This window comes from Chiloscyllium plagiosum, chromosome 51 (genome assembly GCF_004010195.1).
Source record: "Chiloscyllium plagiosum isolate BGI_BamShark_2017 chromosome 51, ASM401019v2, whole genome shotgun sequence".
Classification (NCBI taxonomy): Eukaryota; Metazoa; Chordata; class Chondrichthyes; order Orectolobiformes; family Hemiscylliidae; genus Chiloscyllium; species Chiloscyllium plagiosum.
In genome coordinates this window covers 2704652-2724003 of record NC_057760.1, presented here as the reverse complement: position 1 = coordinate 2724003, position 19352 = coordinate 2704652, and the positions used below count along the sequence as shown (strand labels likewise).

General features: G+C 43.7%; 1 protein-coding gene across 6 annotated transcripts in view; it reads right to left on the bottom strand.

Annotated features, from left to right (window-relative positions):
- ash1l (ash1 (absent, small, or homeotic)-like (Drosophila)) overlaps positions 1-19352 on the bottom strand; it is a 217194-nt gene that overhangs the window by 60381 nt on the left and 137461 nt on the right. For all 6 annotated transcript variants that reach the window (XM_043684018.1, XM_043684017.1, XM_043684014.1 and 3 more), the window contains 2 exons: positions 14352-14446; positions 4154-4227 (listed from right to left, as the gene is read on the bottom strand). In XM_043684018.1, the coding sequence (XP_043539953.1) occupies positions 4154-4227; positions 14352-14446 (169 nt within the window). The remainder of the gene's footprint in view (positions 1-4153; positions 4228-14351; positions 14447-19352) is intronic.

Here is a 19352-nt window from a genome sequence, read left to right as displayed (position 1 = left end):
GCGAGTCTACTACTGTTGTAGACTCCAACCCTCTCCTCCCTGACCTATCACCTTCATCTCCTTCCCCACTGACCTATTGTGCTCTATGCTACTCTCTCCCCACCCCCACCCTCCTCTAGCTTATCTCTCCACGCTTCAGGCTCTCTGCCTTGATTCCTGATGAAGGGCTTTTGCCCGAAACGTCGATTTTGCCTGTCCTCGGATGCTGCCTAAATTGCTGTGCTCTTCCAGCACCACTAATCCAGAATCTGGTTTCCAGCATCTGCAGTCATTGTTTTTACCATACTGTTGCAGACATTTGCACCCTTACTGCTTGAAAACCATTAAGCAGAGGTGGTGTGGTAACTTTATCCACAGTTAGCTCATTTGGCTTCACACATTTCTCATCATTTCAGGTGGGGTTTGAAGCTAGACTTCAGAGATTTGAACACATTATCCTGGTTCACAGCCCCAATGTGGTAACGATGGACTTGTTCACTGCCAGCTCAGGGTGATATCCCAGCTGCCTGCACCCCACCCTACTACACAAGTCACAAAACACATCAACTGAACATCCTTGTCAGTTGCCACCAACAGTATCGTGCAGTATGCACAAGTACTTGCCATTTTTGACTTCCCAACAACACTGACGCCATTTTAGTAATTAATCAACTGAAGGGTTTGAGTGCCCTCAGAAATTGATTAGATGTGATATAAGCAACTTGCTCATCTTTTCTGGATGGGTACGCATAGGTTCCTGTTGATATAGGTGACCACCCTCTGTTCTCTTCTATACCGGAAGTGCCCTGGACATCAGATTCCACCCTAGGCATTGCAGATCCCGATTTCACTAAGAACAGAATTGCAAGACCATCAGACCAGTCACTTCAGCTACTGAAGTGGGCCACCTTGTGGACCTGCTCCCAGTGGGAATGCCCAAGCAGAGAACTGAACTACTCTTCATGATCTTACCAAGTCCAATGTTTATCCAGTTGCTACTGAAAGGTTGAATCATCTGTGATTTTGGACACATTCCTTGTCAGACTTCTAGAAGTACCACCTAATTAAGTCAGGAGTGAATTAATTAAACTTCAAAACAACCTGTGCCTATTTCCTAAGGACTTTGTATCATGAATGGCTGGAGCCAAGTTTCTCGTGGGCTATGATTAGGATAAACACCTACCTTCCTGCCACAACCCCTCTCTCCTCCACTTTCAATCTACCGGGACAAAGCTTTTAAATGGAATTTTGGTCCATGTTCCTTCAATCAGATTATTTTTCATTTTTTGTTCAACAACATTTGTCACAGGCAAATAAAACCACTTTCAAAATGAATGAACCGTTCAAGTGAAAAATAACCTTGTACTGACCCAGTTGCTCTCTTAAAAATCAGCTATAGCAGAAAGCCAAACACGATATAAATTACTTTCCTTCGGTGAATGGAGCAGCATGTGATGCAAGGGTTATTGATATCTTAGCAGCTGCAGGATTTAAAAAAAAATCCAAGTCTTTATTCTGATCTCAACCAGTGTATCGTATGGTTCCTTCAGCACCCATGACAGCATCAAACTGCAATTTTAGAAAGTATAATTGGGTAGGGCAAATTCTTATCCTGTACAAACTGAAAGAGAAATAAACTGACAGAGCATTACAGATTCTGTCCTTTGAAACTTGGATTGAGCCTGGAGAAATCAATGAGATTTGTAACACTGGGTTAGGTCTGTCATCCTCCAACACAAGTATAAAAGCATCAGATAGTGTAGAACACTGGGGTACAGTACTGGTGGGGACAGGTCTGTCACTGTATAACACTGGGGTACAGTACTGGTGGGGACAGGACGGTCAGTGTATAACACTGGGGTACAGTATTGGTGGGTACAGGGCAGTCAGTGTATAACACTGGGGTACAGTATTATTGGGGACAGGTCTGTCACTGTATAACCCTGGGGCACAGTACTGGTTGGGACAGATCTGCCACTACATATACCGGGGTACAGTACTGGTCTGCTCTGGTTTTCTCAGCAATATAAACGTTAATGAATTATGGAATCAATGCTCTCAATTGCAGTATGCACTGCAGTATTACTGCTACTCACTTGAATCAATTCTTCAATCGTCAAGGCCTTGCTAATGGTGATTGAAACACCAGAAACTTTTGTGTCTGTGAATATAATTCACTTCTACTTGACTATATTTCCACAATCCAAAAGAAATGATGTGCACAAAGCAGCTACGGTTGGAAGTGATGTTTGGTTGAGGATGGGGTCCGGGCTGGTACGAAGAGGGAAGACAGTATGTGATGACTGTGCAGTTTGTTATCCCTGATAATTTCTTGTGACTGAGTCTGAGAGGGGTGACTGGCTACATTTACATGAAATTGAACAGTCCACCCTTTGAAGGCAGTCGAGCAGAACACATCCACTCAGTGAGGCTGGGCCAAAGTGGAGTACGATAGGAATGCAGATTACTGAAAGCTCTTGGCTGGAAAAAAAAGCTGCACAAATCAAATGGGGTTCAGCTGAAGATCACCAACCACTGCCACTTTAACATTTAGAATAAACTTCAATTTCAACATTATTACCCTTCTTTTCAAGCCCCTTGACCTCATCCTTTTATAATCGCGTGTGGGGTGCTGGAAAAGCACAGCAGGTCAGGCAGCATCCAAGGAGGAAGAGAATCAATGTTTCCGGCAAAAGCCCTTCATCAGGAATGAGGCTTGTGAGCCAGAGGGCTGGAGAGATAAATGGGAAGGGGGTGGGACTGGTGGGAGAGGTAGCTAAGAATGCGTTTGGTGGATAGAGGTAGGGGTAATGGTGCTAGCTCAGAGAGGAGGGTGGAGCAGACAGGTGGGAAGGAAAATGGACAGGTACGACAGTTCATGATGGCAGTGCAAAGTTCGAAGGTGAGATCTGGGGTAAGGTGGGGGAGGTGAAAATGAGGGAACGGGTGATATCCAAATTGAAATCCACGTGGTTGGAGGGTCCCAAGGCAGAATATGAGGCTTGAGGCATTTTTCCTCCAGGCATCAGGTGGTTTGAGCTTGATTATGGAGGCAGTCCAGGACCTGCATGTCCTTGGCTGAGTGGGAGGTGGAGTTGAAGCGTTCGGCTACAGGGTGGTGGGATTGTTTGGTGCGGGCATCCCCGAGATGTTCTATGAAGTGTTCTGCAAGTTGGCGTCCTGTCTCCCCAATGTAGAAGAGACCGCATTGGGAGTAACGGATGCAGTAAATGACACATGTGGAAGAGCAGGTAAAATGCTGATGGATGTGGAAAGCAACCACAACAAGGACAGAACCCCCCCCTCCCACCGCCGGTCCTCAACCTTCCACATCACCAACCTCCGTATACATCGCATCATCCTTCGCCATTTTCACAAAAAAGCTTTCCACATTCATCAAAGTGTTACCTGCACTTCCACACGTCATCCATCACCAAACCCTAACCACCCAATGCCTGGAGAAAGAACACATCTTGTGTCTCGGGACCCTCCAACCACATGGGATCAGTTTCTTTATTTCTCCTCCCCTCACCTTATCCCAGCACCATCCTCACGACCTATCCATCTTCCTTCCCACCAATCCACTCCACCACTCTCTGCAAACTATCACCATTACCCCGACCTTCATCCACCTATCGCACTCTCAGCTAACTCCCCCACCCTTTATCTCTCCAACCCCTTGGCTCACAAGCCTCATTCCTGATGAAGGACTTTTGCCCAAAATGTCGATTCCATTGGTCCTTGGACGCTGCCTGACCTGCTGTGTTTTTCCAGCATCACACTCTCGACTCTAATCTCCAGCATTTGCAGTCCTCACCTTCTCTTCATCCTTTTATACTCTGGGGAGATAAAAACCTTTTGTGATCTGCACTCTTAACTTTGGGCTCAACTTCCCTCACTCCATCACCAGTGGCTGTGCCATCAGCTCCCTCAGCCCTAAGCACTGGAATTCTCCCTCTAAATACCTCTTTCTCTCACTTCTTTGAGATGACCTCTTTAACCAAGATTTTGGTCACCTGTCCCTAATATTTTGTAACATGCCTCCGAGCCAACTATTTTTTTGATTATCTTGAGTACCCTGGGATGTTTCACTACCTTCAAGGTGCTATAGAAAAGCAAGTTATTAGTTCTGCCTTATCAAATTTTCATGAGTCACCAATTACAGTTTACATACCTGATTATGTTTCCACTGCCACAGGATGTCATATGGTAATTGAAAATCTATCCGTTTCTGCCTCAAATACTTGCCTGCAAAACAAAGACATGGACATTTAGGACAGACACAGGAAAGAACAAAACAGTCATCAAAAACTCTATTCACCCATGCCGGCTGGTACCACATGTATAAATACACATGTATGTTCACATGAGAACAGACAGAACAGAAACTGGTCATTTGCCCCACATGCCTTACAGCAATGTTGATGTTCCACACCAGCTTCTCACTAGTTTGCTTTAGTGAAGCACAGACAATTGTTCCATACAAATCGGTGACACACGTTAAAAGCTCAAAACAGAGAAATGAACTAAAGTCACGCTGCAGCTGTCTCCATCTTTCCAGCCCACCCACAACCTGCTCCCCCCAACTTCCCAAGCAAAAACAAAATGGCTGGGGAAATGCAGCAGGTCTGGAACATTGTGGAGGTGGTGGAATAACAAATAATATGAAAATGAGGCAGAGTCTTGTTGCTGCTCTAACACCCCCACTTTTGTTTCCTGTACTTCCCCCTCCCCCTCCAAATATGCAAAATGCTGCTTTCCTGTCCATATTCAAGCAAGTAATGGAAGGGATCAGGTTCCACTCTACACACCAGGATATTACTGCTCCCCCTTTCCAGAATAGGATAGCAATGTCCAAGGTGTTGCACACACTGTCTAGTTTACCCCATGTACATGTCAAGCTGTCAGCCCAGGTGACAAGTCTGTCTATAACCTTCACAATGCTTCTGTCCCTTAAAGATTCCTTACTGTGTTTTGGTGATGTCTCTGCAGCCCAGGATTTTCTATCTTTGCCCTGGAAGGCTTGGAGGAGATAATCTTGCTAAGAACAATCACGTACTCAATGAGCGCTAAGCAGGAAAATAGATTAAAACAGATATCACCAGCTAACTGGAAGTTCCACCCGAGACAGAGGAAATTCCTTATGAATTTATAACACAAACCTTCCTTGAACCCATCCAATGGCTCCTACATACTGGCAATGATTTAGGATTGCAACATGCTAAGTTTTAAATTGCAAATTTGGGAATGCAAGAAATCAGACTCTCCAACCCAAAGTACTACCTCTTAGTCACATTCTTGCCTCTACAAGCTCCAATGATTTTCTGCCTTACACCCTCTGCCCTCAAGAAATTGCTAGCCATTGTTTAGTAATACACTGTAAACAGAATCATTGGTGCATCTCCAACTCTTTCTGCTCAGTGACATCCACCAACCACAGGTTCAAAGTACCTAAACTCAAAGCTGCTCATTTATGAGCATTTATATTAGTGCAGAGTTCTGCAGCTGCTGTGGGCATATAGTGTGCCTCTACCTTGTTAACATCGCTCTTACCTAATCCAGATTGACACTCCAGTGTAGAGTTGAAGGATTGGATTATTGCTGGAAGTGTCTTTGAGCAGATGAGCTCATTAAACGGAGTCTGCATGTGCCTGCTTAGATGAAAGGGAGTGATTCCATGCTACCAATTTAATTGATCAGTGAGTTCCCCAGTGGCCTGGCAAACATCCCAAAGTCACCAGTTATTGCCTCTGTTTCTAAAATGTTGTTGTGCATCAACTCACTGGCATTTCCGACATAACTACAACAACCACACTTGAATATAATCCACTGGATGCAGAGCATTTTGGGACATCAGTGCACATGATGAAGCACTTTAAAAAGCACAAGCCCTTTCTTCAAGGCTGCTGTGTCACTATCTGCTCGTTTTTAATGTTGTTAGACCCATACTTGACAAAGACCTGCCTACAAAAGCACAACCTGGAACTGTTTAATGAGTATAAGTATTTTTTGGGTTTGGAATTGCTCTTTTGGTTTGATTTATCTTTTGTTTTTCAAGTGAGAAGCTGTAAACGAATGTCTTCCAAACAGATCCAACAGAACTCCAGCCAAACTTTATGTGCACAGACTTTTTCGAAGTACATCACCTCATTATTTCCTCCTTTCAAAGCAACAGCACAAATGTGAACTCGTTTGGTTTAGACTCAATAAATCTGCAGAACATTTGCCAAGAAATGCCTGGCTTTACAAACAAGCAGCTCAACAAAGCGATGAGTATTGAAGGGTGGACCGCACATACACAGTTGGGACAAGAGATTTCCACCATGATGTGTAAGATATAAGCTCAGGATGTGTAGCTCCCTCAATCCCATTCCCAACATTAGTTTTTACTCTTTATTTATCACATCGTTCTGCTTCAAACGCAAGAAGAAGTGAAAGGGTCATTGTACTTAGGAGTATGATGGAAAACTATGTTTACTTAGGTCACAGAATACACAAGAAATACAATTATAAATTTACAGTATCTATGTGTCCCTTTAATTTACATAACCCAGGTACATTTTCATACAATTCTATTCGAGCGAAACCCCCTTCAGCATCCCTCCTTCAGTCCCACCCGACCCTCAGAGACTCTCCTTCCTTCCCACCTGACCCCTCAGAGACCCTTCGACAGAACTATTCTCCAGTAACAAACTCTCCTTCCAAATTTCATCCCCACCACTTCCTCTGGAAGTTCATTTCATATATGCACTAGCCTCAGTGTGAAGAAATTATCCCTCAGACCCTTATGAAATCTTGCCCCCTCTCATCTTAAACCTAATCCCTTTAATTTTGGACTCCCCTTGGCTATTCACCCAATTCATGCCCCTCAAGATTTTTTAAAAAAACATATAGAAGGTCACCCCTCTGCTGTTCTGGAGAAAAATGCCCCAGCCTATTCAGCCTTTCCCTATAACTTTCCAGTTCCAGCAACACCCTTGTAAATTTTTTCTGCACCGTCCCCAGTTTTACAACATCCTTCCTATAGAAGTCTCTCAACAAATGCAATGTTTATGAACTATGACTCCCATTTTAACGGAGACTGTATAGTGGTAAACACACACTAATGCAAGAAAGACACCATCTAAGTTTCAAGTTCTCAACTGCAGCTCCATTTTTACCTTGGTTAACTCTCTTTCAGAGTCTCTGACTGGCTGTTTGACCAGTCAGGATTTGTCACTTGGAGTCCAACTCAGGGGAAAGCACAAGAAAGCCAGTTTTGTGGGCATAGGAATCTAAGTCGGTATTGACCATTTCTGGCGAAAGTGTGGACTTCAGATGCTGGAGATCAGTCAAGAGTGTGGAACTAGAAAAGCACAGCAGGGCAGGCAGCATCTGAGGACCAGGAGAATGAACATTTCAGGAAAAAGCCCTTCAAAGAGGCTGCCAGCCAAGGGGGTGGTGAAATAAATGGGAGGAGGTGGGGAGGTAGGGAGATGGGGTAAAGGTGATAGGTCAGAGAGGAGGGTGGAGTGGATAGGTGGGAAGGAATATGGACAGGTAGGAAAGGTCATGAGGGCGATGCAGAGTTGGAAGGTTGGAACTGGAATAAGGTGAGGGGGAGAGGAAATGAAGAAACTGATGAAATCCACATTGATGCCGTTGGTTGGAGGGTCCAGAGTTGGACGATGAGGCGTTCTTCCTCCAAGTGTTGGGTGGTTAGGGAGTGGCGATGGAGGCAGCCCAGAACCTGCATGTCAGGTGTTCGGCATGGGGCGGTTGGGTTGATTGGTACGGGTGTCCCGGAGAGGTTCTCTGAAGCGCTTAGCAATTACTGCAGTGTCGGGGAAGATACTGGGAGGGGACGATGGGTTGGTGGGGGAGCATGTACCTGACAAGGCAGTTGTGGAGTAATGGTCTTTACGGGAAGTGGATTGGGGTGGAGGGGGAAATATATCTCTGGTAGTGGGGTCTGTTTGTAGGTGGCGGAAACGGCGGAGAATGATGCGATGTATACGGAGGTTGGTGGAGTGTAAGGTGAGGCCAGGGGGTGTTCTGTCCTTGTTGCAGTCGGAGGCAGGAGGTACGGGAAGTGGATGTGATGCACTAGAGGGCATCAACCACCACATGGGAGGGGAAATTGCACTCTTTAAAGGAGGTGGCCATCAGGTGTAATCTGTGGTGGAACTGGTCCTCCTGAGAGCAGATGTGGCACAGGCAGAGGAACTGGGAATAAGGGAGAGTGTTTTTACAGGAGGCAGGGTGGGAGGAGGTTTATTCCAGGTAGCTGAGAGTGTTGGTGGGTTTGTGGAAGAAAACTATTTCTGAACCGCCCTTTGCTGCACCAACATATAGGTGGCTGACAGTGAATAGCTGTTTCATCAGCTGATCTATTCCAGAGTATAAATCAGCGTGTCATGATTAGAACTCTATGAGGAGGAAATCTAAAAACAATCTTGGTGTAACTGGACAAAAACAACAGAGGAGGAACAGGAAAGCTTTGAATGAAACACTCCTACATCTGCATTTGTGTGGAAAAGTTTCCAAGAGCTAAATGGTGACTAAAACAGGTTTAATTTCTCCTAAAATAAAGCATACTTTTTTGTTTTGATGCAGAGTCTCCAATTCAGACACTGACACCCTGGCCTTCCCTCACTTCCAAACTCCAATGCTGAGAGAGGTTATTCTTTTTGTTCTCCACCCATTCTTGCTCCATGAGTAATGCTGGACATAAATATATTATGTCTAAGGATTTTTTAAAAAATACAGATTTTGCTTTAGCAATTTCAATTGAAATAAAATGCACATCTAATACAAACAGAAAGGAACTGCATTGATACAGACACTTTCACATCTGCAGGATGTTTCAAAGCCCTTCAGAAGCACTCAATTACTTATAAGTGCAGTTGGAATTTGGGAAAATGCACAAGCCCAAACAGGCACAACAGGACCCCACAGTACTCTGTTAAATGACTGGATATATATATTCCTTAAGTGGCACTGGTACAGGAGTTAAACATTTGAAACTCTGAGCACAATACTGTTCTTCAAAACGTGCCAAGAAGTTTTGTACAAACACTTGAAGGTGTAGACGGTTTAACATCTGATCAGATGTATGGCATCCTGATGGAGTCACACTCTCTCTGAACTGCAGCAGTGTCAGCATCATAGAAGCATGCAGCACAGGAGGCAGCCATTCGGCCCACGGTGCCTGTAATGACTGAGAAAAACCACTTCACTATTCTGGTGCAGAACTCGGTCAGTTCCTCACCCTAAAAATAATTATCCAATTATTACCGGATTCCAACACAGCACCCTACACGGTGCCCGGTCAGCTGTGTACATACAGGCCTTTCTGTTTCAGTTCCTACACGGTGCCCGGTCAGCTGTGTACATACAGGCCTTTCTGTTTCAGTCCCTACACGGTGCCCGGTCAGCTGTGTACATACAGGCCTTTCTGTTTCTGTCCCTACACGGTGCCCGGTCAGCTGTGTACATACAGGCCTTTCTGTTTCAGTCCCTACACGTTGCCCGGTCAGCTGTGTACATACAGACCTTTCTGTTTCAGTCCCTACACGGTGCCCGGTCAGCTGTGTACATACAGACCTTTCTGTTTCAGTCCCACGCGGTGCCCGGTCAGCTGTGTACATACAGGCCTTTCTGTTTCAGTCCCTACACGGTGCCCGGTCAGCTGTGTACATACGGGCCTTTCTGTTTCAGTCCCGACACGTTGCCCGGTCAGCTGTGTACATACGGGCCTTTCTGTTTCAGTCCCTACACGGTGCCCGGTCAGCTGTGTACATACAGGCCTTTCTGTGTCAGTCCCTACACGGTGCCCGGTCAGCTGTGTACATACATGCCTTTCTGTTTCAGTCCCTACACGGTGCCCGGTCAGCTGTGTACATACAGGCCTTTCTGTTTCAGTCCCTACACGGTGCCCGGTCAGCTGTGTATATACTGGCCTTTCTGTTTCAGTCCCTACACGGTGCCCGGTCAGCTGTGTATATAAAGGCCTTTCTGTTTCAGTCCCTACACGTTATTTTTATCCACACATGTACAATGATGCAAATCTTCGCCAGGGGCAGCACTGTTAAAGCTTCCAGAAAGGAATGATACAGCAGATTCAAACCCTGTATTCTTTCAGAATCCATATGGGCACAGTTCATGTCAAGCATCAGGAAAGCAATGAAAATCAGGAAAGAAAAAAGCCTGCCTACAGGGAAATCCCAAAACAAAATCTATATTGGTTGGCGAACTCCAAACTATCTAACCCCCTCAAATGGGGAGGGCTTGATGCCTGGAACCAGGCTGATCACAGATGAATTGGAGCTGATGGGACTGAGCAGCAAGAGGGACCAGTGATTTTGAACAGCCATACCTTCACAGAACAAACAAGGAAGTGTGAAAATGTTAAAGCAGCACCTGATTATCTTTTTCAACAAGGTGACCAAATGCTTGTCAAACAATGAATTATTTTAAATCCTTTTACATAAATAGAACAGAGGGAAATAAACAGGCGACACTAACAGTCCAAACCAAGGTTTGTCCCCCTCAGTATGGTTTTTGTTATTAAAAAGAATACAAGTCTGTGAGGGCTTAGTTCACAGAATTACAGCAGTGTTACGGTGCAGACGGAGGCCATTTGACCCATTATACCTACTCATTAAATGAGTATTATTACCTAAAGCCAATGTCCAGTTTCTTCTTTACACCATAGCAGATTATTTTTACCCATGTTATTTGGATGAACAGTACTCCCAAACATCAATACAAGAGGGAGAATATTTGGTCTATTTATCTTATCTTTCCACAATGTGCATTTTTGCCTGAGCGCAAATTTGCTGTTCAGATATACTTCATGTAACCCTAAAGTGGTTTTGGGAACAGTCAAACTTGGACTTGGTTTAATACTTCTTTGCCTTGTTCTCACTGCAGAAACAAATGTCTCTTTTCAAGTGATATGGAGTGCTGCCAAGTGCATAAGGCTATTAACAGAGGGGTAGGTGCTGGCAAACCAAACAGGTTTTTAAACAGGCACCTTGTAACTTTGTTCAAGAGTATTTTACCCAAGAGGAATGCCAAGTTATTAACACAACTTTTATCTTTAATTTGTTGCTTGTTTCGTCCGACTTTCTCAATGGCAACCACTGCTTCAAAACAAAGCTGAAGGCACTGGGTGTTGAATTGTCGAGTACAATACCCACCCCACTTCTCCCAACTTTCTACTTGGAAGTTTGTTGAATGTACAATATAACAACAAGCAGCAAACACATCACTCAGCTAGGGATAAAAACCTGAAAAGGTCAACCTAACCAGAGACTTTTCAAAGACATGGGGCAATGTAAAAACACTATCCCAGGGATCAGCAAAGCATTTTGGGGCATCATCAGGTTGCAAGGTGTTACGTAGATGCTGCCCTGCAGCCGCTTCTTTCTGGACTGCATCATATTTTCTTGTCAATTCCTGAAGTATGCAACTGACAATCAACAATCCATCATGAGTAAACCTATTGTTCTGTGTACATCCAAAAACATCAGCTTTCTCTAGTATTATACAGACCCCTTAGAGAAGGTTCGAAACTTACAATGTGCATATTTTTAGTTGATCAATGTGTTACAACAGCCTGCTCAGCACTGGATTTCCCAGCACACCCACCTATTGTCCATACGGAGCACTCACATCACCAACGGGACTTCTGCTGAGACAGGATCAGCCAGTGCAGAGCTCAAAATCAAGGTCAAAGTACCTTGATCACAAGTTTAGAACAAACTCATGTGTTGAAATTCCTTGCCGAGTAATACTTTGATCATTTCTCTCCTGGGTTATTCTGAGAAACGAGTGAACTGTCCCCTGACATATTTTTACTGCACACATAACATACAGCAAGTGAGAGATGAACTGTTACAGTTTTGATCCACCCTACGCAGCTGCAATTACATCATCTGGCACCTGCCCAACATAACAGCAGCAGTACAACAAATGCTATACTCCGTAATGAACGAGGTTGAACCACCTTCCTTCGGTGTGGAAGGCAAGAAACCCTGCATGACTATCAAAATTGTTATCAGCTTAGTTGACGGCAAAATATATCCTGGCATTCCTCAGCACAGTGATACTATTGCTGCACCAAAACATGTCTAGTTTCATGGAGGGGTACTGACTTTATGCCCAAGGGGGCAGGTAGCATAAGGGGTAGTTTAATCAGTTTTCACACACCAATCGTTTCAGTAGTTGCAACATTATGAAGGGATGAGCCACTATTGGCGAAGGTAAATTACTCATCCTAAGGTCTCAAGGGGAAAGTTAATAGGTCAAAAGCTGGCAGACAAACCGGTGGATTATCTTTCTACATAATGGAGAAAAGGATGCAAAAGTCAGTTACCAGTAACATTTTTGACTTGAAAACTCTTAACTGGAGAGGTGAGGCGGAATGAATGCGGTGAAGTGACTGGCAAGCCTGATAGGCTTTCAGGCCAAGTACCTTTCCTTCCGGGTCCTGAAAATCCCTTTGTTGTAGAGTTAGAATGAGGTGCAGGGTGTGTTTAGTGAACGTAAACCACAAACCTAGCTGAACAGCAATATTATCTGCACAGAGTCCAACACTGACTCCTCCACATCACCTGCACAGATGTCAGTCATAGGCAGTGGGATCGCACTTTCAGATGAAGTTTATGGAAGGAACAAACAAGTGCTTTCAGTACCTACTGATGCACCAAAGAAAATGATTTGAAAATGACTCGCTTCTGCTTTTTATGATGGCACCATTTGTCTAGTGTTACATTATTTGACCACCTGAATATATGAAGTTATGAGCATTGTTTGATGTATTTTTGTGTGGCATACATGCAATGCTTAAACAGGATGTGTCCTTGTTAAAAGTTCAGGGCAAGACAGGGTACCAGATGCTGCCAGACCGGCTGTGCTTTTCCAGCACCACACTCTTGACTCTGATCTCCAGTCATCACTTTCTCCCAGGGCACCTCAACAGCCAACCACCCCTGCCAGGGCCTTAGTACAACTTCCTTATGCTCTGGTGGAGAGATACAAAAATCTATATGTTACAGAGGAGTATCTCCTTCATGCTAGACGGGAGGGCAGCATATTCACCTTGAACTCAACAACTAAGGAGGCTATTGCTTGGCTCCAGGATTTGTACCAGCTAATTAAATAATGATGAGCCAAGTGCCTCATGAACCCTGTTTGTCGACATGTTTATTCAATTGTTGCCTTCAGATATGCTATGACATACCTCTGGGCCTTGCAGAGTCATGCAACACAGACACACATCCTCCAGCCCAAAGATGAACATAGTCCCAAACTAAACTAGCCCCACCCACTGTCCTGGGCCATATCCCTCCAAACCTTTGCTATTCATGTATCTATCCAGATGCCTTTTCGACATTCTAATTGTACCCACATCCATCCCTTTCTCAGGACGTTCATTCCACACATGATCCACCTTCTGTGGAAAAAAATTTGCCTCATCTTTTTTAAAATCACTTGCCCCAACCTCAAGAATATGCCCACCAGTCTTAAAATCCCCCATCCTAGGGAAAAGACAACTACCATTGACTTTATCTATACCTCTCAGCATAAAATAAACTTTATCAGGTTGCCTCTCGACCTCCTACACTCCAGTGAAAAAAAGTCTCAGCCTTTCTTTATAATTCAAAATGTCCATTCCCAGCAACATGCTGGTAAATCTCTTCTGAGCCCTCCCAGCTTAGTAATATCCCTCCTATAATTGGGTGACCAGAACTGGACACAGAATTCCATAAGAGGCCTCACCAATGTCCTGTACAAGCTCAGCATGATTTGAATCCAGACATACCTGCTCAGAGGTAGGGACACTATCATTACACCTCATTGCCTGTAATTTGTAATGTATAATTAATCAATGGATCTCAGCCATTGTTAAGAGACAACTAAGGGGAAGATCACGAGACCTGTAGGAATCTCTCAGCAGTGGCACTGTTTTATTAAAACACATGGTAATCATTAAACACAAAACAGTGCGAGATGCAGAGATCTGCAAACAGTTGAGGGAATAGAGACCAGACAAACCAAATTTGGGAAAGGAGACAATGCTGAGGAATGCGTAAATATAGCCTCGCATTCACAGGAAGTCACTGTTTCATCAGAACAAATGTAATTCAAGAGATTCTATACTTCTACTGTGACCGACAACGACAGATGCACGTGGTTAGTGCAGGCCATGGTCTTTAAAATGTAAAGCAACTGGCTGAAGACATCAGCTAATCACACTTTCTCAATCCATTAGGAGCTGTCAGAAAGAAGACTCGAAGTCCACTCACTCTGTCCCATCCAAATGTTCCCTGCAGGCCCACTAAAACGGACCCAACGCAGTAATGGCAGAGCACTGCAAGACTTACCAACATGAATTGGGGCTGGGAAAAGCCCGTAGTCATGCTCTCCAGGAACGTACTCCAGCTTCTCCTTCTTCACCAGAATCAGGCGACTCTTTGGACTAAGGAAGAAAAGAACTGTTGATTAAGATTGGGAACACAAAAGAAAGTGCTTCAATTTAATCAGGCAACAAAGAAATATTACAAACAATTGAAACTTCACCCTGATGAAAGCTGGCTTCTCTTTGCAGCCAACCATATGGCAGAGGTTTTTAAACACACTTAGCCCAAGCAATATGTCTGCTGTGCTCATGTTTCACTGGGGAGTCTGATACGTACACATTTGGCATACTGGCGCTACTTTAGCAGTGCTGCATTATATGGCTCTTTCATCTGTCATGGCCTCATCAACTTACTCCTGATAACAAGAAAGGGAACAGGCTTGATATCTAATTTTTGATCTCGTGTATAATATAAAACACGCAAATCAATTTACTGGCAATCTTTTACCAATAAACAACAAAGATATGACTTGGCAGCAATTCCGGGTCCTAAGCTCTGATTTTACTCAGCATCTCCTCTGCATTACACAAGATCAAATCATACCTATGCCAAGATGGTTATAAATCTGGAAAAATAAATGCATGTGCTTAAATGATGGATGCTATTACCAGGGAAGAGACACATTCCCAGTAAGTACACACTGGGAATTAAACACTCCCATGCAAGATACAGCACGGGGTTAGATACAGAGTAAAGCTCCCCTTATATTGTCCTACTAAATACCTGCAGGACAAGTACAGCCTAGTACAAGGGGAATGTTGCACTTCACTGCCTGACATTGGCTTTTGATTTACCAAAGGCCCAACCTGTCCAAGTTAGTATCTCAAGCCTCCTCTCATCTTTTCTTTAAAAACTATTATAACTCTATTTCCTTCTCCCTTATACCAATACTGTTTGCACCAGACTCATTCTGACCACTCTCCAGATTAAAAACAGTTCTTCTGAATTCCCTATGGACTTTCTTGATGACCTTTTTACTGATGGCCCTTAGTTATGCTCTACCCCAGAGGTGTTTTCTCACTCTTAAAACCTTCCATTATTTTAGGGACCTCTATCAGCACACTCCTCAGTCCTGTTAAGGGGTCAAACAGCAGCAGCTTGATTTTGTTTTCCTTCTGTCACACTCATTCTTGTTATCAGCTTCAAATCCAAGCAATGTGCTGGTGACATATTGACTGACCAGCAGAGAGGTAGCATTGTATCCTTTTTACAAAGAAACAAAGCCCACATTCCTTGCTCAGGTCTGCTGCTTGCCATGCAGAAAATTATTTCAGTTTGCCTGCCAAGTATTCCAATAATTAGCTAACTTTACATTGCCTGAAACCATGTGAAACCCTAATTACAAATAGCTGTAAAAAGGCCATTTTCTCCAAGCCACTACAGGAACTATTCACACCCAAGATCCATAATCAGGGCTAATGATTACTGTCCCTCATAACACACACAGACATATGCACATGCATACACCCAAAGACCGATGAAGCTGCTGAAGAATGTGGAGGGGGAAGGGGGTTGCAAAATGGCAGTGGTCAGAACAGGAGAGCAAACTTCCAATTGAAGATTAGAACTGAAGCAAGCAAAAAGATTGTACTCAAGAAATCTTTTCAAATGATTCTGAAAACTGAAACGTTGCCACCCAAGAGCACAGGAAATGATTAGTAGGTGATTCAGACCTTTACATCGACTCTGTCATTCAACAAGACTGTGGCTGATCCAATCATGGCCTCAACACTTTCCTGCATCTCCTCCCCCATCCCAAATACCCCTCAACTCACTTGTAGATCAAAAATTTGTTTACTTCTTTCTTGAAATATATTTTAAAATGAATTTGCATGATGTGGCTTTCTCTGGCTCGGTTGACATTTATTGTCCATCTTTAATTGCCCAGGTGAACATTATGGAGAAAGTGAGGTCTGCAGATGCTGGAGATCAGAGATGGAAATGTGTTGCTGGAAAAGCGCAGCAGGTCAGGCAGCATCTAGGGAACAGGAGAATCGACGTTTCGGGCATTAGCCTGAAGAAGGGCTAATGCCCGAAACGTCGATTCTCCTGTTCCCTAGATGCTGCCTGACCTGCTGCGCTTTTCCAGCAACACATTTCCATATCAGGTGAACATTATGTTGAGTTGCCTTCAGAAACTGCTGTAGGCCTTGGGGCGCTCTTCAGGGCGGAGTTCTCGGATTCAGATTCACCTTCCATTGCTCTCTGGTAAAGAACCCAAAGAGAAGAAATTGTTCCTGATTCTCCATGTTAAATAGGAGATTTCTTATTTTTAAGCAGAGTGCCCAGTTCTGGATTCCCCATGAGAGGAAACATTCTGTAAGTACGTATACTGCCAAGCCTCCTCAGTCTCTGACACATGACAAGAATGTAAGATGATTTTCTTACAAGTTCAATGAATAAAGGCCAAAACAGTCCAAATGATTTTCACAATAGGTACATCCCTCTTTAAGTAAGGACACCAAAACTATACACATTCATGTACATGTGCTCTCATCAATGCTTGTTCAACTGGAGCAAGACCCCCCTCCCAACATTAAAACTCCATTCAACTGTGATAAATAAAGGCTACCATTCATTTATCTTCCTAATTACTTGCTGTAACTGCATTCTAATCTTTTTTTTGTTATTCATGTCCAAGGACACCCAGATCCCTCAGTAATGCAACAAACAGCAGACTCTCTCTCTATTCAAATCATATTTTGTTTTCCATTCTTTTGTTGCCAAAATCCATTATCTCATTTTCCCCACAAACTTCATACGCCAACTTTTTGCCCATTATCCAAACCAAGTCCTCCTCATAACTTACTTCCCTACCTATCTTTATATAGTTAGAAAAAGTGACTATAATATATTCCATTCCTTGATTCGATTTATTAATAGAAATTATAAATAGTTGACAGTCCAGCACTGGTCCTTGTGGCACTCCATTAATCAGTTTTCCATGCGTTGGGACAAAGGGGAAGAGACACAGACTTGCATGCCAATGGGCCGGATGCCACTAGTTACAATTATCGAGCACCCAAGGGTAATTTCTTAAGAGAACAAGTGACGTATGTACTGACATTTTGTCTTATTTACTTGTGGCATCTCTGGCTGGCCAGCATTTAATACCTGTTCCAAGATAGTGGTGGTAAGCTTCCTTCTTGAACTGCTGCAGGCCAATTTGTGTAGGTGGAACCACAAAGCTGTTTGGAGGGAATTCCACAATCTTGTCCCAAATGGATCAATGTTCTCCTCAGGACAGTAAGTAGTTTGGGGAGGAGGGGAGAATCCTCTTAAGTGGTTGATTTCCCATGTATCCATGTCCTTCTGGAAGGCAGTGGTCATGAGTTTGGAACTTTTTGTCTAAGGATCTTTGTGTACTAGAGCACGTATAAACCAAGTGGGAATGTGTCTGAAGAAATAACTAAATTTAACATGAGAAAAGTCTGTGCTCTATGTCTAGATATTTTAAAACATTCACCAGTCTATCTGACTGAAAAAAAAATTAATTGAAATCACATGTGTGATCGCATGCCATTTCTAGATCAAATGCTAACTGCCCCCCAAGCATCAAGCTCATGCTGTTAAACACTTGCAGACAAACATCGCCTGATGTCTTACTATCTTCTAGGAAGGGGCACTGGGCACCAATGTCATTCTTTTGCTATTGCAGGCTTTGATAATGCCATTAGGTGGTGATTCACAGGACATTGGTTCACCTTTTCCTTCCAACTTGGAGATCAACTCCCACTTGCTCACTATGCCCTCTCTTCCCCTTCCAGAGCAAGTGATCTTCATAGCACCACTATAGCAAAAAGGAATTTTTTTCCCCAAAGATTAATGGAAGGCAAGTCTTGAGAAGAACTTGTCTCCGAAATACTTCACACTTATGACTCCTTTAGCATGTTACAGCCGGAGCAATTATTTTTCTCATTGCAACCAGACAGAGGTCAGGTTCCAAGTAATATGACAAGAGAAAGCAACCACTCCAGCCAGCTAATTGAGAAATTCCAATACTGGCCAGTGTCACCCATGTCACTAAAAGTTGCTAAGCTCTTCAGTCATTCATATATTATGCATTTCGTCATCACATGAGAAAAGTCTACAGCCAGAGCCACATAACCAGCAACTCTACTTTTACTCATGAAAAGCAGAAATCAGGATCAAACAGGAATGACAGTGCCAGAAGAAATCCTAATCCAAAGACTATGTTAAAATTGTCAGCTTGGCTCCATTGGAATGCTCTCATCAGCTGAGTCATACGGCTGCTCCAAAATCTGGAGCACAGTTGCTGCTCATTTCAGTGTGGTACTGAGCAATGCTGGATTGTCAACGGTCTTACTTTGGATAAACTTAGGGGTTCTAACTATGACTCCTCCTTCAGTCAACACCATTAAAACACATAACAACTGGTCAGTGATACTGCTGACACTTTGCTGTTCCCATTCGCATTTGCTCGGATCGCTGTCACTATAGTCCTCTCAGTTTACAATCTGGGAGGCTTTGCGATGTTTTGGAGATGTAGGATATGATGATACAAGTCTGTTCATCAAAGTGAAAAGCCTGTGCATTGAGGCCAATGATGTATGGTCGTGTGGCCTTTAACACTATACTCTTACAGGGAGGACAATGCTACTGCTGCTGTTACACAAGAGGCATTCTGGCAAGGGTGACAATCATGGCAGCCACCCTATGGTCTGCAGCTCTCTAGTCAAACATTCTAACTGACTGTACCCGATTAACACTTGTTGAAATGCCCTGTTCAGAATTATAGAGCTGGTGTACAGCATGACCCACACTATGATGTCAAGCTGCCCAGTGTAAAAGCAATGGCACCCCCTGGTGGTGAAGCAAATCCACCCACTGAACAGCACATAGGGCTGCCAGATTTAATCCGAGGAATGCTGACAATGTCAATTCTGGTTGCTTCCACTTCAACCATTGTAGGGAAAATAGAAACTGGCTGTGGTAGAGACTAGC